The sequence below is a fragment of the Heliconius melpomene genome, chromosome 20 (assembly GCF_056956725.1).
Source record: "Heliconius melpomene rosina isolate 202511_hmr_F chromosome 20, ASM5695672v1, whole genome shotgun sequence".
Taxonomy (NCBI): domain Eukaryota; kingdom Metazoa; phylum Arthropoda; class Insecta; order Lepidoptera; family Nymphalidae; genus Heliconius; species Heliconius melpomene.
Genome location: NC_140408.1, coordinates 5,466,579 through 5,492,623, shown reverse-complemented (window position 1 = coordinate 5,492,623; position 26,045 = coordinate 5,466,579). Strand labels below are relative to the sequence as shown.

Below are 26,045 nucleotides of genomic sequence, written 5' to 3'. Positions count from 1 at the left end.
TATTATTTTTTTACAGTTAATTGACTAAAAGTATTAGGATATATAATGTGCTTTTAAGCCCTAATGTTTTAAATTTTAAATAACTTGTGATTTTTGTTTTAATTGAAATATCATATAATATTATAGTTGTTTTATTTATTGTTCACGATATATGCAAAAATATAGGTTTTTGCTAATCTATCGAATTTTTTATCGAACGATGTTTTTCTAACATACGGCATCCCTACTATGAGATATAGATAATTTATAACTAATAAATAATGATATACGTTAATTACGGTATTGTATGTAAAATATTGTTATAAAAAAAGGTCCTCATTAAAAATATATTTAATTTAATATTTCTAAAGAGTAAGAGTAAATAAAGAAAAGACTAATTTATCACTTAGTCATGTTAAAAAAAACATTATGTTGTACAATCTTAAATACGTATCAAAATTACAACGTCAATGTATTTTAATGGCTAATAAAAATGTTATCTTGATGCACTCCTGTTAAATTAAATTTATATCAATTTGTAAGAACCTACATATTTTGTAAAAATCATAATATATTTACTACAATATAGTACATATAAGCAACTATTGTAGTACATTGGACAGAGCTAAAAAAATACCATCCATAAGTTTTAAGACCCTAAATCAAATGGTTTAATAATTTCTGAAGAACTAACTACTCACTATTTAATTCTGACTCTATCATCAGACCAGCTCGATAATGATACCATAGTGTTGTATTGTCACCTAAGCTATGTATGTAAAACTAGTAACTACCAAGTTTCGTGGTGACATACATATATATTTATTTATTACAAGTGAGTCATATTCAGTTTGTTATATTTTATTACATAGTAACAAGTCGTATTAAAATCATTTTTCTTTTGCCAAACAGAGAACTACCTCACGAAATCTTTTAAATGATTATACAGAATATTCTTACAGAACTATAAAAAATATATGTTTAAAAATGTTCATCAAGTTTTCTAATATCAAGCATGCAGTTATATAATCAAATTAAATAATTGTTAGCAAAAAATACCATACGGTAGTTGATTTTTACCAATTTATTGGCACAGTTAATTAATTATTTTAAATTATAAAAAAGAAGTGAAACAGGCAACACTGAGTGATATTTCCTTGATTATCTAAATGTTAGGATTATGTTTGATTTGTCCTGGATATAAATAGTTAACATAATGTTTGAGTGAGTATAAAAGAATATATTATAGGAAGACACTGTTTATAATAAACAAAACAACTTTTCCTGCATTATTTTGGGAGTGTCGTACAGATGCGCTGACCTTCGTTTTGATGCACAACGCACAACAAAGCATCAAATTGACGGCTGCCCTATTTTCACAACAATCTTTGGATTCATTCTTTAACTTTTGTGAAATGCATCTATCGTGATAAGCTACCAAATAGCAAATGTGAACCTTTACTGTGCCCAGTGCCGCATGTGTGGGAATTATAACGATAATGGAATCGGCGACTACGCAAACAACTTTTATTGGTGTATGTTACATTACCACAGCAAAGACTTTCTTTTTGACTTTTAGGATAAAATTAGTATCTCAGGAAAAATAATTTGAAATTGTCATCAAGATGAATGAGAGGGATATTCCAAGTGTCCCAATTACAACTTTAGCAGGAGTAGCTAGTTTGACTGACTGTAAGTATATATGTAAAATATAATAAATAAAAGTAGTTGTTGAATAAATCAATTCTGAATTTCAGTGAAAAATATTATTGAAGAAATAATAAATTTACTTAACATTTCATATTGTAACAATAAGATTATTAGAATTTTAATGAAACAAGCTAAATTATAGCAATAATTAAATTTTAAAATACAGATTGCAGTTAAATTTTTTTGGAAATCTGTTCGTGGCGCATGGACACAAGTGTGTGACTGTAAACATAATTGGTTGTAAGTTCGATCCCCACTTGAGGAAATAAAATATTAAGATTTATATTTTCATTTCTTTCCTCTGGTGTTAAGGCAAAGTGCTGTATTGAGTGTGCCACTCAACACGTAATGCCTTCAGAATTCAGTCAGCATTGCCAGACATCCCAATTTTGGTGGGACAACTATTGGGTTGTAACTATTAGTTTAACCCAAAATTAAATAAGCGATAGCCATAGTCCCACTTTTCCTGAATTACTCCACATACTATCGATAATCTTCCTTAAATAACTTTTTTTTGTAACCAACAATTTCATAGAAATATAAATATATTCCTACTAACTAACTACTTTGAAGATTTAACTACCTTACGGGTTAAACCAAACACTTGAAATATAGTGATGTTTTTCCATTAAGAAATTTTTTTTTATGCTATCTATCACTATGGGAAACTGCTTCAAACTCAAATAAATGGATAAGTTCTCTCCCTCTTTTTTTAGCTTTAAAATCTTTTCTCTCTTTTCCCAGATATAAAATCTGGCAATGCTGATACAGATTGTAAATAATTGATGAAATATATATTTTTTAAAATTAAATGATTGTTATAAACAATTCATTCTTAATTTTAAATTATGTTGCAGTGCTACCAGTGCTTCCATTACCAACACCTTTACCATCAACACTTAACAACAAATCACAATTATTTCATCCACGAGTTGCGGAAGAAGCAGCCATATTGCTTGCAACTCGTGATGACAACCTCGTCTCTTTGTTGTTACAATCACTTATGCAAACATCAGTTCAACATATGTAAGTAATATACATTTTTTAGTTTCACTGAGTATGCCACATATATCATGATGGGTAGGGTTATAAGTCACTCCTTTCCCTTGTTTCTGCCAAAATCTCAAGGCAATGTGTGTCTCAATATGCTGCCCTTTGACTTTTTGCCAGAGCGAGAAAATAATTTATTTCCCCCAAACAGTAATTGCACCCACGGATGTGGGTTGTTGGTTGAGTTTACAGTCACACTTGCCCCTGCACCACAAAGGCCCCATTTATATAATATTTATTTTATACTAAATCTAGGTGTATACTCTTTTATGCCTTGGTAATTTGTCTTAAGAATGTAAATTATTTAACAAATTTATTTTTTACATAACCAGAAAATTATTTGTAAATAATAATTTGGATTTACAGAGACTTAAAGGATGAAAGCATTCCAAATGCAGTCAGCCCTGCACCTCAGCAATCAACACCAGAACTACTGAAAGCAATCTTACATGTCAATCCAAATGTCTTTGACCAGCAGCAAAGAAATCATTGGGGCAATCACTTACATACAACAAAGTTTAATGGAATGTCACCATCCTCTACATACAATTATTCATCTAATAATACAACACACTCAAGCCCTTCATCACATGGTACAGCTGTACATCCTACCTCTATACCAAATCAGCAACTCTTAGCTGCCCCTTGTCAATCATCTCCTCATGTAAATATGGGTTCTCCACCATCACAAGCTCGGCCTGGTAGCCAAGTAAATATTACTGCCCAAAATAATGTGTCTCCACCGTGGAATACTTCAAACCAGTCCAATATTTACTCAAGCCCTCTATCAAACACGTCAAATCCACAAAATGGAGGGTATTACAATAGTTTAGTACAAGATAACAGAAATTTTGGTACTAATTTAGGGGAAGATAAAGATCCTCTTTCAATGTCTCCAAGTAATATGAGTGAAGAACAGAAACAGCTTTTGCAGTCTCAAGATAAATCATATGAACAAGGTAATTAATAAATATACACTTTAGTACCCACACAGTCACTCGAAAGATTTAAATTGGTCAATTTGGACATTAGACATGTGACATTACTTCCATATGTATTTTTCTTTATTTTAATAGTCAAATAGCTTGATGCAACACTCTCAACAGTCTCAATAACCATTTAAAAAGGGTTCAATTTACAAGATATACAGGGGTGGAAGCGTCTGCGCTCCTTTTACAGGAGCAGCATATTGGGTAAAATATTTCAAACATATACCTAAAATACAAGTAAAGCTAAAAAAATTAAGTAACAATTAAATGTGTGTTATGCTTAGATGGCAATGTGGTAACGGGGCAGTCTCCAGCGCAAGCTAGCGTGGCACCGTCGCCGCTTCGTCAGGAACCGCAAGTGCCTCAGCCGTCAATGGGCACGCCTTACGCGCCCTCGCAAGACAAACCGGACCCTAGAAGTACAACTCTAGTGAATAACAGATTTCCAGTTGTTAAGCTAGGTCGCCTTTCCGTGAGTATTGTGATTATAGTTGTTCAATTTTGTGATTGTTGTTAATATTTTTATGTGCAAATACTTATTATTGTTAAAAATAGATAATCAATTCCCTTTTAGGGGGAATATAATGACCATGTCCCATAGTCTGACAGTATGGTCTTAGAAACTTATACCCAATATGCATAGTAAATAGATAGGGATGTGGAATAAAATATAGTATTATAAATTCCATTGATCAAATTTTAAATTGTTGTTAAGTGTCATTCACATATTAAGAGAGGAAAAATATTTAGAGACATATTATTTAGAGACATATTAGACCCTTACATATGAAATTGGCGTTTGGTATGGGAAGAACAAAAAGAAATATGTGATTAAAGTGGCCAGTACGACAAAACAATTTGATATGTAAGGGACTAACATTAATACAGATACAGACAACAATAATATTCTTCTATTTAATGACTATGTAAGAAATTCAATTGAACGAATGGCTTAATTGATTAGACCTTGAAAGATTTCCAAGAGGTGTGTGTTCAAGTCCTGTTATGTTTAAAACTTTTATACTTCTATATGAGGCCGCCAAAGCGCAGGGGCACAAGCATGTGATTGTAAAGATTCCCTATACCTACTCCGCTACGTGCGCGTTACCGCGTAAAGCTAAAAAACATATTTTTTTAATTGACAAAAAATATTTTAAACCTACAGGAGGGCTTATTGAAGAAACATGAATTGCCAAATGATGAAAGAATGAGAAAAAATAGTACAGTTGAGTCCGATTCTGATGATAACATGCCACTTAAAGCAAAATCAAGCAATTCCACACCTGCTGTAGATAAAGAAAAAGAAGCTATAGACATAGCCAGAGAAAAAAATTGGGAAGCAGTTAAAAGAAAACACGAGGCAGCCAGCAAAAAGGAGGAAGAAGAAGCTGCTATTGGTAAATTCTTATTTTATGTTTATTTTTATATAATTTAGTATGTTCACAAGTTTTTAGGGTTCTGTAAAGATACGAGATGGAAGTGGAAAGGCGTATTGCTGCCGGTAACAGGGTTAACGGAGCCTGCATTGTTTGGCTGCATTGTTTGGCCGTACATAATGCAGTGTTGGTTCCGACGTTGTTATATGGCAGCGAGCGAAATGTGGGTATTACAGAAGAAGAATGAAAGAAAGATGAATCCCGTGGAGATGCGATCTCTTAGCGTAGCGTCAGCTTAGCTGATCGAATCCGCAATGAAGAGATACACAGAATGGCAGGTACTAGCGAGGATGTCACAGAGAGAATGAAGAAGAACGTACTCAGCTGGTTTGGGTCGAACGAATGAGTGATGAAAGAATGGCAAAAAAGATGTATGATGGAAAAGTGAACAGTAAGAGAGATAGGGTGAGACCTCGGTTGACCTTCGAAAACACAGTATCAAAGATACTGGAGGAAGGTCACGTAAAAAAACATGAGGATTCCCCGAAGGGTATATATGAAAAGGTTGATGACAGTGGACGAGGCGAAAGAGGTATGTAGAGACCGTAACGTTTGGCGCTCCGTTCTCTCTGGCTACTCCGCTAGGGATAAAGCGTGAAGCTATGTATGTATGTTCCTCTTAAGGAAAAAAGGAACCCTTATAATACCAATTTGTCTGTCAAGAGCCTTTTTCTCAGGAACCCTTGAGATATCGAGGTAAAATACTCCTTAAAACCAAACCATATCCAAACTCCTTTCCTAGTCCTTTGATTTCATGTCTGAAAATCGTATTTGTACATTTACTTAAAAAAAGATATGGCCGTTATGTCGCAAAAAACGCCTATTTCGACACTGTAAAGGGAATCAAAATTAATAAAATACTTCCGGTTGTCCTAGAATTATGAAATTTGGCAGCTAGCATCTATTTCGTTATTTGTGGTTAAATGCTAAATAATAATAACCTTAAAAGGGGGTAAAATTTGGTATTAAAACCGCTAGTTCGAGTGAGATATCAGAAGGGCTCTCGGTGAACTAAGCTTGAATTTCAGATAAAGCTCGAAACCTCCAATTTGTGTCCGGATTTTTTATTTAATTTCACTAATAACAAAATGACACATTTTTAATATATATTTTTTTAAATATTTATAGTTCGACCAAAGTTACGAAAAGTAGAGCGCCGTTTGGTCCCCGTTCTAGAAATGCTGTCAGTCGATGAATTGATGGAGACAAATACGTATCAACGGTTTAATAAATTAATTGATTCCGTTTTTGAAACTATCGACGATGATGTTATTATTACGGAAGAAATGGGTAAGCTTATAATAAGATAATGTTCCTTATGATATATTTTAATATTATTTTTTTGTTTAGAAAATTTTAGAATTAAAAAGCTTTCCCGGAATTTTGTAAATTCTGCTGAATACTAAAAGCATCGCCGCGCATTGTCTTGTTTCGAGAGTCAGTGGGAATTGCACCCACAACCTCTCGCTTTTACAATCGCACGTAAGTGCCCCTGCGTCACGACTAAACTGGTAACGTGAAATATGTTTGTTTTAATGTAAAAAAAAAATGATAATAATATGTCACTTGGTTGTTGTCTTAATCACTTTGGAAATATGAATAATCAATGAAACTATATTAATTATTTAGTTTAATATTGTAGAGGGTACAGACATTCCTGAAGACTTGTTGCTTCCGCGCTATCAACTCCAGGAGCTTTGTGCGGAGGCGGCCAAGTTAAAAAATCTTGGTGCTATGGAAGCCATTCCAGCTGATAGATTAGTCCGACTATTAAATATATTAGAAAAAAATATACGGGCCGCAGAAAAGATGTCTTTAGTTGGCGATCCAGTAAGTGGCTCATAATAAATTATAAACTTCAGAAATGATCATTAAAATTACAATTAATATTAAATAACCAATTTCAATTTTACAATTTATACAGCTACATAGCTTGGTAGACAGAGAGAATCTAGTATATTTCCGTGTTAAGTGGGAGAACTTAACGCCGTTCTTTGTTTAGAGTAGAGAAAACGAAATTAATTTATTAGGAGAAGATGAGTGAACCTAGTGTTAAGACACTCTGTTCCCCACTTTCCGCCGAATTCTAGAGGCAATACGTGGCGGAACTCAACGTCACACTTAGCCTTGATACCAGAGTGAAGAAATGGACATATAAGTTAAAATAAATCTTTCATTTCCTCGAGTGGGGATTGAACCCACAATCAGTCTCGTTTACAGTAACACTTTGTTCCCCTGCGACGACTGGCCTCTAATTGTAATATAACAAGCATTATAATATTTTATAGGATGACAGTGAGGAAATGAGGCAAATATGGATGGAGTCGGCTCTAGAACGGGTAATGTGCGCGTCGGACGCGTGCCTCACCGCGCTCTACATCATGACGTCGCCCAGCATGCCCAAGCGCATCTTCCTAGAGGATGTCATCGACAGAATCATCATGTTCATAAAATTCCAACTGAACAACACTATATATTGTGTTTATGATCCCGTCTACAGTATTCAGAGTACTTCGAAAAAGAAAGGTGGGTCGTAAGTTATTATTTTTAAGTAATTAATAGTGAATTAAATATGCTGATATTATGCTGATTACTACCATTTCCTATTACAATCTTTAGTTGTAAAAATTTGTTTAAACCTAAAATAATATATTTGAAGAAAAAATTTCATTAAGTAATGAAACATATTTAAATAGTAGATTTAGAGAACCGAATCAGTTTATTTATAACAATTCTGTATATTCATAATTGTACCAAAGATTTAATTTTTGTTAAGTATAAGCATTCTATGAACTAAATACAAACTTGCAACTATTGCATATATTTAAGTACATTTGAAAGGCACAACTAAAAGTATAGTATATTCCATTTCTAAATTTTACACAAAATAAGCATTCCTAAATAAAGCTATTGTGAGAGCATATTTAAGTATTCAGATCAGGCACAAAGTGAATGTACAAGAACACAATTTAAATTCTAAAACTGTTTTATGAAGTTATGCCATTGTAAGAGTTAAAGAAACAATGATTTCTTTTTTAATAGTAAAATATTTAAATAATTATTATTGTCTCCAAGGTTATTCACCAGTATTATGACATTATTTACATATCCTATAATATATGTTGATATACAAATAAGCCTCTCCAAAATGATTTATCTTGTATCCCTTTGTTTCTAATATTATACCAAACTAATATTTTATGATTACTTTAGTCCCGTCTAGGCGCAGATGTACGTTTAATACCGGACTTTTCTTTATCGTATCGCTTAGTACATGCATTCAGATAATTTTCTTGATATATTTTAATATTCAAATGAAAGAAAAAATATTTTGAATGTCCCAACTTTATGCATATATACTTAAATTATTTTTTTAATTAAATTTTTAAAGAATTATTCCACACTTAGAAGCTTAGGATATACCGAAGAAGTATATTTAAATTCTTTGAACTATTCTTTATTATCAATTTTTAACTTTTGCTGACTCATACATAAAAGGTGTAACATTTAAAATAATCAAAATAAATTACCCATCTGCTCACATCTACATACCTACGTTCACACCAATCGCAATTATTGATTTGATTAAAAATGCCTGCTTGTTTTAAAGAGTATTGACTGAGTAGGTGCTGGATGTCCTAAGCCTAATGTGAACTTTACCACTAATATCATAGATACGAAAGAAGTACCAGTGTAAACAACTACGTACATAGTAATTTTTTTTACACGCTTACCACAATTATGATGTTATTATTTTTTACTTTTGACTGAATATGACTGGTTAAACTTGAAGCATCTAATAACTTATTAAAAGTCAAAAGAGTGTTCATGTTCAGACATTTCCTCTTGGCTTGTTATCACAAAATTTGGCGAACAGTTTTATTATAACACAAATTTATTTACACAATAAAATTTTCAAGATTCTAAATTTATGACCTGTAAAAACTATGAAGACTCTCTCTTCGCATCTATTGTAAGTAGAAATGAGACGCGATTGGTCCCCCTCTCTTAAATGTAGAACATAAATTAATGAATGGCAATTTAAAATAAAAAGTGTAAAGATAAAAAGATAAAATATAATTTCGGTTTAACTCTGTTTTGGCGCTGTGGGACAGCGTGACTGTAATCTTGTGAGTTTTATTCGCACTCGGGGTTATTTTAAATTATTTATATTTACTCGCTTCGGTAGACGAAGCGCGGCGTTGTATTCCGCTACTGATGTGTTCAGTGGCTAAACTCAACGCCGCGCTTATACAAAATCCTCTCCGAGTCTTACTGTTTTTTGAGTCCACTGCCCAAGAGGAGAGGAGGGATAAAAAAGGGTTCCATCAAAAAAAAAGGAGCAACAATGTTTCTACTCTGCTTTGCAAAAAATAGCGAAACATTTTATTTCCATAAGTTGATAAATGAATGAATATTTGTCAAGTGGACGGGCGCAAGCGACGCGGCGGCGGCGCGGGCCACGCGAGCAAACGCTGCGGCAGTTCCACGCGCGCCGTGCGCGAGCTGTACACTCATGCGCACGAGAGCGTTACACTGTTGGCCGAGCTGTTCGCGGCGCACCACCTCACCGACACCACGGTGCTGCACGCCTCCACCGTGGGCGTGTCGCCTTTCTTCGTTGAGAACATCAGCGAGTTGCAGCTGTCCGCGCTCAAACTTGTCACTACGGTGGGTGTTTGTTGTAGGTGGATATTCTATTATATGTAATCATATATTGTTTGTGAATTTGTGAATTCGAAAATAAACTTGTCAAAGTATATAGTATATTCTTCGTCGAGAACATCAGTGCTGCAAACTGCAACTAACTTGTTTTTTTTTGTTTAGGTGTATATATTATATCTATGATTATTGATTCTCGTTTTGAGTATTTTTTTATTTAATCGCCAATTTGTGATTTAGAAAAAAAATTAAAAATTAAAGTTTTTGTTTCAGATTTTTACAAAATATGAACAACATCGAAGGCTTTTACTAGAAGATATTTTAGCATCAATAGCTAGGATCCCTAGTTCCAAACACAACTTACGCTCATTTCAGTTAAGCTCGGACCAACATATTCAAATGCTGACAGCACTTGTACTGCAATTAGTACAGTGTGTTGTCACACTACCTGAAACTTTATGTAAATCGCAAGATAAGGATAAAGAGAAAGAACAGGTTGAATCTGAAAGCAAAAAGGTGAATTATAGAACAAGATAAATATAAAAATAACGACAAACTAATTTATAACACCAGTAACTCATACAGTACTAAAATTGTATTAATTTACTACTACGGGGGCCCCCCGTCTACTAAATATATCGTGTACTTCGAAAAAGACGAAACACTTTTATATAGGTATGTTTTTTGCAATGCAATGTTTGGTACTGACTTACATATTTTTTCAGCACATAGATAAAGATCTTACCATAATATCCAAATATGAAGCAGCGATAAGTGTGGGTGGAACGTTTCTAACATCATTTCTGAACAAGTGTCGGAGTAGATCTGAAGAGGTCGACTTTAGACCCCTGTTTGAAAACTTTGTACATGACCTGCTCACTACAGTCAACAAACCAGAGTGGCCTGCCACTGAGCTACTGTTGAGTTTACTTGGAACAATGTTGGTAAGAATTTTTTTTATTGCTATAATAATGTTTAATCATAAATTATAATTAACTACAGCTGAATATAAGAACATTTACGTCTATTATAAATAATAAACTAAATGTATTATTCCTTTTTATTAAGTAAAATATTCACACCAGAATCTAATTAAATAATATTTGGTACACCTTTGCAAAACAGTACACAATTTTTTTTTGCAATGTCTTCATTTGCATAAAAAATGTGTAAATTAATGTGATATGACGTATTTTTGCATTTTAGGGTAGGCAGAGAGAACTTAGTGGTAAGACGGGATGTCTTTGTATTGTAGGTGAAAATATAAATTTAAATAAATATTTCATTTTCTCGAGTGGGGATCGAATACACAACCAGTTGATTTTACAGTCACATTTTGTGCCCCTGCGCCACGACTGGCGTCAAAATATATATAATATCCGAACTGCTGTGATTACCTTCTATAACTAGCGAACTAATATGATGAAATACAACATACTACGTAGTGAAGGACCTCACAAATGTTTGCTATGACAATAACATGCGAGATGTCTAAAAATTATGAAATCAACACAAGAATCATACACAGGTGAAATACATGTCGGACAAGACAATGGAGATGTCGGTGCGCGTGGCGTCGCTCGAGTACCTGGGGCTGGTAGCGTCGCGGCTGCGGCGGGACAGCGTCACGTCGCGAGCCAAGCTCGCCACCATGGACGCCGTGGTGCGCGACATCCGCGCCGAGGAGGAAAAGGACGGATGTCAGCAACAGGTAAATATACATGTCGGACAAGACAAAGGAGATGTCGGTGCGCTTGGCGTCACTCGAGTACTTGGGGCTGGTGGCGTCACTCGAATACCTGGGGCTGGTGGGGTCGATGAAGATGATGATTTTTTTACCATTGAATTTTTACTATAGTAAAACTAGTACATTATTAAGAAAATAGAAAGTAATAAGCATATAGCATGAATGTACTTAAAGGTACCGTATTATATATAAAAGAAATGGAAATTACCTATATAGAGTTTATTTTTTAATAATACTTAGCTGAAACATTTACATATTTTCCTAAATACTTGAAAACATCAATATTTCTTTTCTGTTATTTTTGCTACTGTCAAATGTTTTAGAGTTATTGTTTTTTTTTAAACTAATCAGATTCTTCAGACATTTGGTCCATATTAATATCCTTTTTTCAATATTTTTATCACATACTCCAAAACTAAGGCTAAGTGATGCCTAAACGAGTTTCTTCTTTAAATTAGTAACAATTCTTAATGTTATATGAAATTGTTTTACATGATTATACAGAATATTTTTGTCAGCACCATTTTAAATGAAACCCCAATTTTAACTACTCTATAAAAGCCTAATACAATATATTTTTCTTTTCTAAAAATGAGATGAGTTTTTTGTTCAAACAAAATAAATAATAAAATTATCGTCGTAAAATAAAACGCCATTTGTTAAGGACGGTGCACGCACACATAAACATATCAAAGGGACATTGCCGCACACGCCTCATTCCAAAATCGAGTCGTAGGTATTGGCGATAAAGTTCAATGTTGTCTAACCATTAGTAGTATTTTGTTCAGTAAGTGTTTACCTTATTGGTATTACGTAACTCCGTCACACGAAATACCGGTATGGATAAACATCGTGAAATGAAAGAAAAATCTTACATCTAAACTGTTGAAGTATTTTGATTAATTTCTTTAGGTATCGCTTTGAAATATTTTACCCCATATGCTGTTCCCTTAAAAGGAACGCTGACGCTTCCATCCCTTATATATACACACACATATATATATATATATATATATTTAGTATTATTAAATCATCATTATATTTGTTATAATGTTTGCAGTCGCTTACGTCAGGGTTAGATGAAGATGAGGAAAGGACAGAATTTCTTCAAAGAGTTTTACTAGACTATTTAGCCATCAACGGACAGAAAGATCAAGCATGGAATTGTGCTAGACATTTCTACATTACGCAATGGTATCGGGATATGGTGGTACAACCGAAGAATTCTTCACCAACAAAGAGGCCGAAGCATAAATCTAAGAAAAAGCACAAAGAAGAAAGCAGCGAAGAAGAATCCGACGCTGATGATGATAGCGACAGTGGCATCAAAGAATCGAAGAAGCAAATATCCAGCGCAATCATGTCTGCTGAAAAGTTCAAAACAATAGAACGACGGAAGGGTTTTTTTCTTGAAAAAATCAGACCATTCCGGTACCAGGGTGGAACACAAGTACAAGTGATGCAGTCCTACATAGACTATAGTGGGGCGGAGTTAATATCACAGTATTTAGCGTCTAAGAGATCGTTTTCTCAGAGCTTCGATAGGTATCTAAGGAAAATTTTAGTTATTTTATGTGAAAATACGATAGCGATACGTACTAAAGCAATGAAATGTTTGACAATGATCGTGGAGGCGGACCCCGCGGTCCTGGCGCGGCCCGACATGCAGATAGGCGTCAACCGCTCTTTCCTGGACCAGTCCACGGCCGTGCGTGAGGCCGCCGTCGACCTCGTCGGCAAGTTCGTGCTCAGCCGCCCCGATCTCATTGATAAGTATTATGGAATGCTCTCCAATAGGATATTGGTAAGTCGATCATTGATTCCTCTACTTTTTTGTATATTTAATACATTTTCTAAGCCATTCTTATTTTATTCTAGGATACTGGTGTTTCGGTTAGAAAACGTGTGATAAAAATTCTAAAGGATATTTGTATAGAATGTCCCGAATTCCCCAAAATTCCTGAAATTTGTGTAAAAATGATAAGAAGAGTGAATGATGAAGAGGGTATTAGGAAATTAGTAATGGAGGTATTTCAAAATATGTGGTTCAGCCCTTGTCCCAACTCCGCCAGACACGGCACACTGGACATTACGGCGGCGACGGCGGATCCTCTTACAAGGAAAGTCCTCAATATCACAGATGTTGTTGTATCGTCTAGAGATATGGGCCTCGAATGGTTCCAACAGTTGTTGATGAGTGTAAGCCACTAATTCTGTATATTACCTTTTCTTTACATATAAACATCTATATTTATTTTTGACTAATATTTTATTTCATTTTCAGTTATTTAAACCAAAAGAAGATAAAGATGATTCTACTAAAATTATATATCAACCACCCAAATCTTTACTGGTAGCTTGCCAACAAATCGTAGACTGCCTTATTGAACATTTATTACAGTTGGAAGAAACCAATACAGATGGTATATATATTATTTATATATATAATAAAATTACATGCTGTCTGTATGTACATGCTAATGCATATTTGATACACTATTTCTGCGGTCGTTTATCAATGTAATAGAAGTCATGACAATGATTTTAAAAACTTTCGGATGATTATTGGTTGTGCATCTCAGCTAATCTCAGAAATGGCTAAACTTCCCGTAACATTTAGTGTATTTGAATCAATTAAAAAATTAAATAATATATGCCAATATAAAGTATTGTGTTCGACTAGTTCTAATCTTCATAATACTGTCTTTGAAATGATAATGTTATTAGATCCTGGAAATAATTGAGATGAGAAAATAAATAATTATGTAATTCCTGCGATAATTATGTATTTCCCAGAACGGGTCAGTAGTATAGTATATGATTCTGCAATTTATAAGTTAATAAAAAATAATATTTTATTTTAGGGACTGGGTCATCACAGCGAATTTTAGCATGCCTATCTACTTTACATTTATTTGCAAAAATTCGCCCACAGTTATTAGTAAATCACGCCTTAACGCTACAACCTTATTTAAGTTTGAAATGTCAGGTAAGAATAGTTAAGTTTATTACAACATATTTTCCTTATTATACATATTGTATAGTGTAAAATGGCTTAAAATGTCAACCGACTCCATTCTTTCCTACCTACTGTTTATTCCTTACTAGTAATGTAATTGTAAATGTTTCAATTAAAAAAAAATTCAATGTGATACATTCATACTAATAATACTGTGCGTTTGGTGAAACATTGTACTTTGTGAGAAGAAACTACTTTCGATAACTTATGAAAAACATTTTTCATTTAGCTTTAAACTGTATCCCGCATATTAGAAAGGTAGGCAGAGGGAACCATATAATTACTATAGATACCAGACCATATAGATACTATACATATCATGTTAAGAGACTCTGTTCCCCACTTCCAACAACGGAATATATAATGGAATACAACGCTGCGCTTTGTCTTGTTGTAGGAGTCAAACCCACAATCGCCACATTTACAAGGCTAAGACGGCTTCAACGTTCATGAAATTTATAGTACTCTTATATTATACAGAATCAATACGAACAACAAATAATGTCAACTGTGGCGTCTACCCTCGAGTTGGTAGTGCCCTTAATGGAACACCCCAGCGAGGTATTCCTGGCTCAGCTTGAAGAGGACGCAGTAAAGCTGATTCTGCAGCGCGGACAGCTCGTCATAGCTGCCTGCATCGCCCTCCTCGCCTCCATTGTAAACAGCCTTACGCACAATTACAAGCTTATTAGAGATGTCTTTAATAAGTATCATGGTTAGTTTCTTTTTGTGCATGTAAAACTCTTTTATGACCATCTGAGTGATTGATTTACAACGCATAAATGAAGGGATGTTATCGATATTCCAAGAGCCTGTTTATAGATCGTCACAGCCGCCAGCATCGTCCATCTCCCATCTATTGTGAACACATAAGTTATTTAGTGCGCAAAGTTGCGGGCTATAATTCGTTTTCTATATATTATATAAAAGTCTGACTTCAGACAAATGGTGACGGAAAGTTTTAGTGCTCAGAATTCAATGTCATGGAGTATGAGAAAAGATAAGTGAAGTATAAAGCGTGTCATAATAATCTATAACAATTTAAAAATCCCCCTACGCAATAATTCAATTTTATGCCAAAACTGTCTTACATCATTTTTTATCCATCATTATGGAAAGATGGTGATGGTCTTGCTTGCACTATCTGCCAAACTGATTTTTACCAAACATTGCTAAAAACTATCGCAAGGAAACTGATTTGCGAATGAAAATAACCACATACACAAACACATGCACCTGAACATAAATAGACACACAAGATAGACATAGATGTCAAACTTAAAACACCCCTCCGTTTGCATCAGGGTTTATAAATTGCATTTGGTATGAATATACTTGAAAAGTTTATTAATGGTTAAATATATAATAGGCGAGCTATTAATAGAGTGATTGTCTATTGATGGTATGTCTAATTTAACGATTACCAATTATTATTAACTTTGAATTATTTAAGTTTAGTTATAATCAAATTATTCTGGGATTGATTTATTGTAGAATTAAATTTGATAGTTTAGTAACACTTATATAAAACATAATTAAGCATTTTGTCAAGAATAGAATATTAGTAATTTTCATAAGAAAAATATGACAACAAGAAAGACTTCCGTTCTTGATATTTTTTTTTAGCATTGAATATTCGTGATTAAATTAAAAACTTTTTAATAGAAATAGAATAGACTAAATCCTAACGGAAAGACAATAGTTGTGTGAATTAACCTTATATGGTTTCTTTGTGTCAGGAGTGCTCCTTCAGTGGAAGCAGAGCTGGCAGCGCAACCCCGAGATGACGCGTGCGCTCCACACGCGCCCTCACTTCCGCAGAGCGTTGTTCATAGTCGGCCTGCTCTTGAGATACTTTGATTTCACGGACAGCATCGTCATTGATGGTTTAGCGGTATGTATTAGGCTCTTCATACTTTCCACTATTGCTATGATTGATTGATGATGCTTATAGATTGCTTAAAAATAACACATCATTCTTTTCTTGTATGATTCTTTTCTATTGTGTGCAATAAATAAATTTTATAAGCAAACTGTTCACATTCTTATCGTATTTAAGTCACACTGTCTTTTCCTTTTCAGATTGATATTAAAGAACAAGTCTATGCCACATTAATGTACTTTGTGGCTTTAGAGGATGAAGACTTTGTATCGCACACATTGAAAGCTTTAGGTTCTGTTTGCGTGAGACATTACGAGTTCATGTTACGGCCAGAGCTGAAGGAGTTCTACCATCAGCTGCTGACGTCAGAGTTAGCGCCTGTTGAGATGAAGGCTGATGTGCTTAGAAATATTGAGATGTACTTACAGGAAGAGGAACAAAGAATGATTAGACAAGATAAGGAATGTCAGTATTTTATCCATTTATATTTCTAATTTGTAGAAGTTTGAATGAAAAAAACAACACTTGTTCTTCGATAGATAATCCAGGACAAGTGGTATTTTGTTTAATTTTCTTTTATATTTTTTTAAAAATATTGAAATTACAATATTTAAAAAAACAGGGTCAAAGAGGTCCAAACACGAGAATCTAAAAGAGATGGGTGACGTGTCCTCTGGTATGGCGTCCACCGTCATCCAGTTGTACCTGAAGGAAATCCTTGGCGCATTTTTGCATGTCAGCACTGTAGTACGTTCCAGTGCTATGAAAGTAGTGCAACTTGTGCTGGCCCAAGGTCTAGTGCACCCAGTGCAGGTAACTAGAAATATTAAATACCAATATATCAACTTCTTTTCGGTTCTTTCTCTCTATCCCGCATATAGCAGAGTATGCAGAAGGATAGGCAAGATGCTCAGTTCTCTGCTTTCCACGTCTTCCAGACATTAAGTGTTGGGTGGCGAAACTTTACCAGTTACACTTTGCCGTTGATGCGTTTCGTTAAACTTACAAAATATACTAAATATCAGATGAATGGCTGGAGTCTTGATAATAAGCATGTTTGTCTATCTTGCTATGTGTGATAAAGCATGAACCTTGTTGCACATTTTTGAAAAAAGGTTTCAACTCGATTAGTAATTACGAATCGATAAATGAATCAATTAAGTTTATTTTACTTAATCCATAATGACCTAAATCGTAATCGTTTGTTTATGTTTATTTACACATAGATATATAGATACAGGCCGTCGTGGCGCGAGGACAGCATCTCTGGTGCGTCTAATATTTAGTAAAGAAAAAAAATATCAGTCTAGAAAAGGCGAATATATTAAGTCAATTAAAGCTCGGACATACTTTATTTTAAAAAAGATACAACTTTTCATTTCATCGTTTTTTTAACTGACTTCTGTAAGAAAAGGAGGATATCAATTTAACTGTATTTTTTTTTCTAGATTGTCCCATATTTAATATCTATGAGCACTGATATAGAAGTAACAGTAAGTCATACGGCTGATAAACATCTCCAAGAAATTGATAAGAAATATCCAGGGTTTATCCATATGAAGGCGCAACTTGGCATAAAGTTATCGTACCAATTACAAAAAATATTACAACGTAGTAGAAAGGGCGTTATAAGAGGATTTAGGTAAGTTTGCATTAATTCCTACATGAATTGAAATTTCAATACTCTACCAATTTTTATAAATCGTATATGAGACCGGCAATCTGTATAACTTCGGTATTCTATACAATACCTCGGCAACGTATACGATAACTGGGGCGCCCAGGCAATGTATGAAATAATATGAATATTATTGTATTAGGCACTTTGCTTAGGTCATTACCTAGGTAATAATAATCCACCGGCACTGTCAAGTAAATATATCTTGGTCTATATTGCAATTTTCGAGCTACAGATTTAATGGCTTTTAAGTGCAAATTAGTTTAAACACTTTGAATCTTAAAAATAACTATCCTAACCTGCACTTATAATTACATAAAATTACCAATAAAAATGTATATAAAATGCAAGCAAGTCAACAAGTCGCAGTTTCATGCAAGGAAGTCGCAATTGCCTGCCCGCATGTCCCGTCCTTGCTCTCGTCTAATATATTACCGACTGCGCATTCCGTATTTTATAGAATACCTAGGCAAAGTATAAAATAAATAATATTTCATACATGACCCACCTTTTAGGTATTTTATATTCTACACATTGCCAAAGTATTATATGGAATACTGAATTAAACAGATTACGGGTACCCTATATATAATTCAGTTATAGACAAACAAATTGTAGCAATCAATAATGACATCTTTTGTTTGTACTATTATTACACATTTTAAATGACGCTATTTTAATCAGATGAATCGCGGACATTTTTGTGTTCAGAAAAAATATTTAAAAAACTTTATGTATCGAGCACTCTACATTTACATCCGTGATGATACTTTAAAGGATGTGACAATTTTTATGTAAAAGACACAATTTATGTAAAACTTTTATTATAAAAATTCCAATTGGAAGAGAGATATAATAAAAAATAATAGTTTAAAAGGCACTGAATAATATTTAAAAGAGATTAATTTTAATGTCACACTACACTATGTAAATACTTATTAAATTTTAGTTTTTTGTAGATACGTGTATATTATTAAATATTTTAATGTTTTAGGAAAAAAGATCAAGATGACTTGCCATCCGCGTTAAATGGTTTTTTATATTCACTACTGCGTAACACGCGGCCTCAACGACGAGCGTTAGTTTTATCACTACTAAAGCAATTTGATGATGTTTCTGTAAGTGTAATGAAACTGCTATTTTAATATTACCTATTTTTTATAATTTTCCCTACTTCTATATCTATTTATTTTGCAGACCGCTCCATTGGATCAAATGTTGTACCTGGCTGATAATTTAAGCTATTTTCCATATCAAGTTCAAGATGAACCACTTTTTATAATACACCATATTGATATTATTATTTCTACTTCGGGATCAAATTTATTACAGCTTTTTCGTGAGGTAAATATAATATAAGCGAGTAACCATTTTAATATTTAACAATTGCTATTGTTCATGTTCTTGCCCGCGTGGGTGTCTTTTTACATTAAAATGTCATTGTTTGTCTTATTACCAGAACGGGGCGATGAAAATAATTAATTCCCTCTACTGAAAATCGAACACACAAATAGCACACACCGCGTGCGTGTCATTTGTTTATTTATTGTATTTTTTTTTCAGGGCTTAATAAAAACTGGTAGCGAAGAAAAGGAGCCGCTAGACGAGGAGGAAGACGAGGAGGAGGCGGAGGCGCTAGTGGCGCGCCTGCCGCCGCTCACGCGCGCCCTCCGCGACGCCATGCGGCAGGCGCGCGGCTGTCTGCTCCTGCTGGTATTGAAGCAGCACCTTAAACAGCTATATGGATTTACTGACGCGTTAGTTGTATTTTTATTAATATATTTTTTCCAGCTTTACACTGTATCCTATGTGAGTAGGCAGAGGGAGCCTAATGCGGTTATTTTGTGGTCGAACACACCGCCGTGCTTTGCCTAATTAATTATAAAATAATTAATTTCCCCAAGCGGGAATCGAATCCACAACCATCGCGCTTAGACTTATACACTTGTATCTTTGAGCCACGACAAATATAACATATTTTTTCTTGGAACTGATCATAGATAGACTTAAAACACTTTGTTTCCCGCTTTTGGCCCCAAATTCCGAAGATTGTGTAAATAGGTGGAACTCAACATCGTACTTTCTTACTAGAGCGGAGAAATAAAAATTATTCAAATTGTTCCTCAAGTAGGAATTGAGCCCACAACCATAATATTTACAGTGACGTTGATTGTTGATAAACAATTTATTGGCAAATTATTAAAAAAACGTGGCGGGATTTCAACCCCGGCTTGGGCGCTTTAAAAATTTTTTAAAAGAATATATTGGATACTTTTAATGTATATTCTGGCCATCGTAGCCTAGTGACACAGGGATGCGACTGTAACGCGACGGTTGTGGATGCGATCCCCACTCGAGGAAATGAAATAGTTACCTAAATTTATATTTACATTTCTTTGCTCTGGTGTCGAGGCAAAGCGCGGCGTAAAGTTCCGCCATTCAACGCGCAATGCCTCCAAAATTCGGCGGAAAGTGGAGTGTCTTAACACTAGGTTTCATTAATTTTGACGATGTGTAGATTAAAGATCAGAATGAAAGTTTGGACGATTAGATTCAAGATTCCGCTATGTTTAAATAAAAAACGTATAAAACGTTTCTACGAATATCAATATGTAATGTAATGTTTTGATCATATATTACAGAAAAATCAACCAATATTCTCCGTCGGAGAACGTGAAGGTGTACGAGAAGGCGGTGTCACGGCGGCACGCGCCGCAGTTCGAGCCCAAGGCCACCATCGCGCAGCTGCACAACTCCGACGATGAGCACGAGCTCGACGAGCGCGGCCGGCGGCGCCTCGTGGACGATTACCTCGAGGTACCTTACTAGACCCTTCTAGAAACGTAACATATTTTACTTTTTTAATAGTTTATGTTGTATTGTATGTATTTTAGAGTAATATCGCGCTTTTCCAGAGCGAGAAAATGAAAATAAATCATTACCCCGAGCTGGAACTGCGGAACTGCGAGCTACGGAACGACGGTGTCTAATATATCTTTTTTATAATAAAATACTCTGTTTCTAGTTTAAACAACTTATGCTGAAATTTGATCCTGAAGAGGAGGAAGAAGAGGAAACCACCCCATCAGGGGCTGCGAATGCGAACGTGAGCACAGGCGCCAGTGCCGGCGCGTCCGGTAGCGCGGCGGTGGGGGGCGCGGGGGGCCCGGCCGGCGCCACCTAACGCCGCCGCGGGGCCTGTGCACCCTAGAGTGTCAGTGACCGCCAAGTGACCGCTGAGCGATCGCCAAGTGACCGCCATGTGACTGCCAAGTGACCGCGAAGTGACCGCTCGGACCGACTTATCCCATCAGTTCATTTAATTTATTATGCGGCCTTGTCCGGGCCCGGTACCGACGGCGGCCTCCAATTTCTTTATATAACTTATATTTGAGAAACCTGATTTTGTTTTATATTAAAAAAGTCTTGTGTGTAGATAATTTTTATGAAGAATATAAAGTATATGTGCCGACAGCGACTAAGATATTTCGATAGTATTTTCTTTTTTTTCTCACATCAATTTGCCTAGAACGTTCGCGCGTACGGTAGCGATGGAGCGACGAAAGGAAAGTTATAATAGGTCAATTTCTTGTTGTGTAAAGTCTGTCACGATTGCGTGAAATAAATTGCATAATTTTTATACGTATCGGCGACTATGTAATATAGAATAAAAGGTATATGTTGATTTGGAGGGTACTGCAATAAAACTGCATTTCAAATAATAATAAGAACGATAGATTTTTATATTTTATTTTGTATTTATATCCCGTTTATATTTTTTGGTTCGTTTATATTAGTCGAGGTGAGTTAATAAACCTCGGAATTTTATATATACCGTCTATTTTTGAAATCCATATTCTTAATTTCTATTTATTTTTATTGTTTCAACTTGTAACAATATATGCATTATAATTAATTTATTAGAAAACGCTTGTACATAAATAAATACTTAAAAAACTATTAATATCATATAAAATTAGCAAATTATTGAAATATGTTTTATTAAAAAACAAAGTACAAAATAATTATTCTTAGTATTATTATATCGATTAATACGATTATTATAATTAATGACGCAATAAGCATAAAACTAGAAAGGTATTATTTTCATTTTAAGATAATCAGGTCCATTTAGACCACTAAAAACATTTTGTAAGTTTTTGTTAGTGAAGTTATATTTACAGTAAATATAACTAAATCTATTCAAACATTTTCGATTGTCTTTCTTCTGAAATAGCAAATTTGTTACAAAGAAAAAATATAAGGGTCTCTGATGTGGGTTTCACTTTTCCTTCAGCTATTAGCCTTTTCAAGTTGCGTATGCGCTGCTTATGCGGATACTCCTTGTTGTGACGTTGGACATCCTGAAAAAGATAATTAATTATGTTAATTTCGTTTTTTCATTAGTTATTTTTAAAAATAATTACAACATAGAAGTAATAATTTTCCTGACCTCTTAGGTCAAGTTTTATAATATGAAAATATTGCAGCTATTACCATTCGATCTGGATGTAAATTTAAGCAACTGAGACATAAAGTGAGTCAAAATAGCGTTACAAAATTTTCTTGATAGATAGGCAAGCTAATAAAAGCGTGTTGATTTATATTTATTTTTTAAAATATATTGTACAAAGCCAATGCACCTGTTCCTGTTCTTTTGATTGTTCAATAGGCGCGGGCACGGCGCTGTCCCACATAACGGGGTGCCAAACACGGCGGCTCGCCTTCTCCGGCGGCGCGGCGGGCTGCGGCGGCCGCAGCGGCAGCGAACGCACGTCCACGTACTCCTCTTCATACTCGACCTCCTTATTCATATTGACGCTATACGAAGAGAAATAGTCCCATATTAGATAGATTAATAGTCGCTTATATTATATAGTGTGTTATTTAGTGTTATTTACTGTTATTTTTGTATTTATTTGTAAATTACTATGAACAATATGATCTTTTTGTTTCGTTTTTTATAGGTCCCGAACATAGCAGGGTACGCAGAGGGAATCTGGGAGCCTAGTGTTAAGACACCGTTCTCCACTGTCCTCCGGATTCTTGCTGCATTGAGTGTTGAGTGACGGAACTCAACGCCACGCTTTGCCTCATTACCAGACCGAGGAAATGAAAATATTAAAACATTTAATTTCTTCGAGTGGAAATCGAACCTACAACTTGTCACGTTTGAACTCTCACGCTTGTGCCCGTGTCACGACTGGACTCATTTTCTTTATAAATGATATAATAAAAAAGAACATCATACTAGAGACATTGATTTTGTATATGAAAAATAACTGAGTTACTTTAAATAAATAGGTAATTTAAAGGAGACCAACTTTTAGACATAAAAAAGCTGACTCGTACAAGAGTTTTATCCAGATTCTGGGAAATAAATTATTTGCCTGGCAGAAATTGAGTAGTCGCTCATAGGGCTCATTTAAAATGGGAACTTTCATTCTCACAGACATAACTTTCAATTTTAAATCAAATCTGCTTCACGCTGTATCCCGCACACAGCTAGATAGACAGAAGGAACCTAGTGTTAAGACACTCCGTTCCACACTTTCTACCGAATACTTTTAGAAGTACTATACGGATAAGAGTACGCATCTACATCGATATGTTGCTCGTATAAAATTTACTTGACGCTTATTTATTTATTTGTTTAACTGAGGAAGTCAAGGGTTCCCTGGAAGCGATCATCTGTGGTGTGGTCGCCTTTACACCATTTTTCATTTGTTTTAACTTGTATCTGTTTTACGAGGTCTGATCAAAAAATAACTGTTATTTTCAAATTTCGTGAGTTACTTATGCTCGATTTTCGCATTTTTATATATTATGTTGGCAATATCAGCCATTTCGAATTGTCAGTTGGTTTTTAACAGATAAAGTTACTCGAGTTTTGATGTGCTCGTCGATTTATTACTATTTGAAAAAATAGATCAAAGAGACTGAGACTCCATTTCAAATTGCTCGGCGGAATTACGCCGAGCTTTGTCTCGTTATCCGAATGGGACAATAAAAATAATCTATTCCCCCAAGTGGGAATCGAACCCACAACCGTCTCGTATACAGTGTGCCGCTGTGCCACAACGACCTCCATATAGAGGACTTTACACAAGTTCAATGTCATTAAGTAATATGAATGAACAATTAAAACAACAGAACAAAATGTTATTATTAAATACTACACTTTAAGAGTGAGAACATCAAGTGTTTTAATCTAAATATGATACACACATATTTTAGCCAACATGATATACTAATTTCTCTTATTTAATTAAGGAAAGGAATAATTTCTCAATAACGAGATAATATGATGTAGCCTAATAATATCTACTTAACTTATAGTTAGGCTAAGGGGATTCCAAAAGACTAGCTTGAAATACATCTAAGTATTTTTACTTCACGCTTTTCAGTAAGTATATTATCTATGATAGGTCAAGAGAACCTAGTGTCGAGATACTCCATTATCCAGGCTCCTCACAAATTTGAAACATGCGTTGAGCAGCTGCTGCTGTTAAATGTTTCCTATTATCAGATCAGAAGAATAAAAATAAATGAGATATGTTGCCCGCAAAACAAAACCAACAACCATCTTGCTTTTAGCCAGCCATTGTCCGGTGGCGGCAGGGGCAGACGCTGCGGTAGCTTTTTAGTTCTTTTCGATTTTTCATAATTTTTTTGTCTTATGTTATCTACAAATGTAAACCTATTACGAAGCTATACAAAAAGAACAATCCTTGTGATTTGAGTAAATTTAAAACACCGATAATATCCGCTACTACTTAAAGAAATAAGTTTCAAAGTCCCCACCATTAAAAATAACAATGCCATTATATCGAGATAATATTAGAAACAGATACAATATTATATGTTAGACATAAATTACTGTGGAAGGTCAACGTATCGAGGCTTTAGCGAATTCGCCGTTGTTAAACCAAAATAAACATCAGAATCTGCTTCATACGAAACAACGACGCAATAGATATTTTTTATTGAACAACCAGCTTGGCAAAATGACAAGATTTATTTTATTGAGATCAAAATTTCTGTAAATTTAACGTCAATCAAAAACATTATTGTATTAAGTTCTTTGTTTGATTTATTATAAAAATAACTAAAAAAAAACAAAAACCTAATTATCTACATGAGAAAAACAAATATAATATTTTTTTACAACAATATTTAAATACTTTATTAAAATAACATTTTCATGAAATTTACGTTAAATTATTTGTGATATATTATTTTATAACTAAATATAAAATATACATTATAATTTATAACACAATACAAAAATTTACTTACTTCATTAAAAAAAATATTTACTCCCTAAAAAGCTTCATTAAAATAATAATAAATACACATAAAAAAAAACATTAAAGCACTTACAATAGAGAAATTCCTTCACGAACTTTGCGTTGTACACAACTAAACAGTATTCGTGCGCCGAGACGTTGTATTACAGTCCGTTAATCTCGAGCAATCTTTATTTATAATCACAGAATACTGAACTGAGGCGCATCAACAATGAAACTGAAATTAATTACTTTCTCTCGTCTCTAAGGCCATATGATTCTCAAACATTTCTATATGACGTATTTTGGACTACTATCAGTAAAAAAGACATTAAGTACAGTATCGACATCTAGGACGCTGACCGAAATTCATGCCAACAATTTAGAATCAATTTCGTTGGCCTGTTTTCTATAAACAAATAGTATGGTTCCATATTGTTCTGGATTTAATAAAAAAATTATATATATATTTTCAATTTTACAATATATTAAGAATTCATCTCTTATGTTATTAAATTGTATTTATATTTGTTTTATTTCATTCGTAGAATTACAGAAAAAATCCTCGAAATTATCTTTTGAAAAATATTCAACAATACTATTC

General features: G+C 34.2%; 2 protein-coding genes across 2 annotated transcripts; one reads left to right on the top strand and one right to left on the bottom strand.

Annotated features, from left to right (window-relative positions):
* The first annotated feature begins 1,089 nt into the window (after positions 1 to 1,089).
* Positions 1,090 to 21,877, top strand: Nipped-B (Nipped-B cohesin loading factor). The gene is made up of 27 exons (XM_085204634.1): positions 1,090 to 1,203; positions 1,559 to 1,671; positions 2,547 to 2,715; positions 3,106 to 3,698; positions 4,013 to 4,200; positions 4,894 to 5,125; positions 6,293 to 6,454; positions 6,807 to 6,994; positions 7,453 to 7,690; positions 9,591 to 9,835; positions 10,100 to 10,342; positions 10,552 to 10,770; positions 11,355 to 11,537; positions 12,634 to 13,377; positions 13,452 to 13,772; positions 13,858 to 13,996; positions 14,438 to 14,562; positions 15,073 to 15,307; positions 16,332 to 16,486; positions 16,675 to 16,939; positions 17,097 to 17,287; positions 17,923 to 18,116; positions 19,147 to 19,270; positions 19,350 to 19,496; positions 19,716 to 19,909; positions 20,795 to 20,969; positions 21,178 to 21,877. Exons 2-27 carry the CDS (start codon positions 1,605 to 1,607, stop codon positions 21,334 to 21,336), a joined length of 5,895 nt encoding a protein of 1,964 aa, XP_085060760.1. The 5' UTR covers positions 1,090 to 1,203; positions 1,559 to 1,604; the 3' UTR covers positions 21,337 to 21,877.
* On the bottom strand, positions 21,865 to 25,789 carry LOC146527681 (uncharacterized). Its single transcript, XM_085204650.1, has 3 exons — positions 25,536 to 25,789; positions 22,796 to 22,973; positions 21,865 to 22,516 (listed from the first exon to the last, which is right to left on the bottom strand). Exons 2-3 carry the CDS (start codon positions 22,964 to 22,966, stop codon positions 22,352 to 22,354), a joined length of 336 nt encoding a protein of 111 aa, XP_085060776.1. The 5' UTR covers positions 22,967 to 22,973; positions 25,536 to 25,789; the 3' UTR covers positions 21,865 to 22,351.
* Positions 25,790 to 26,045: the final 256 nt, after the last annotated feature.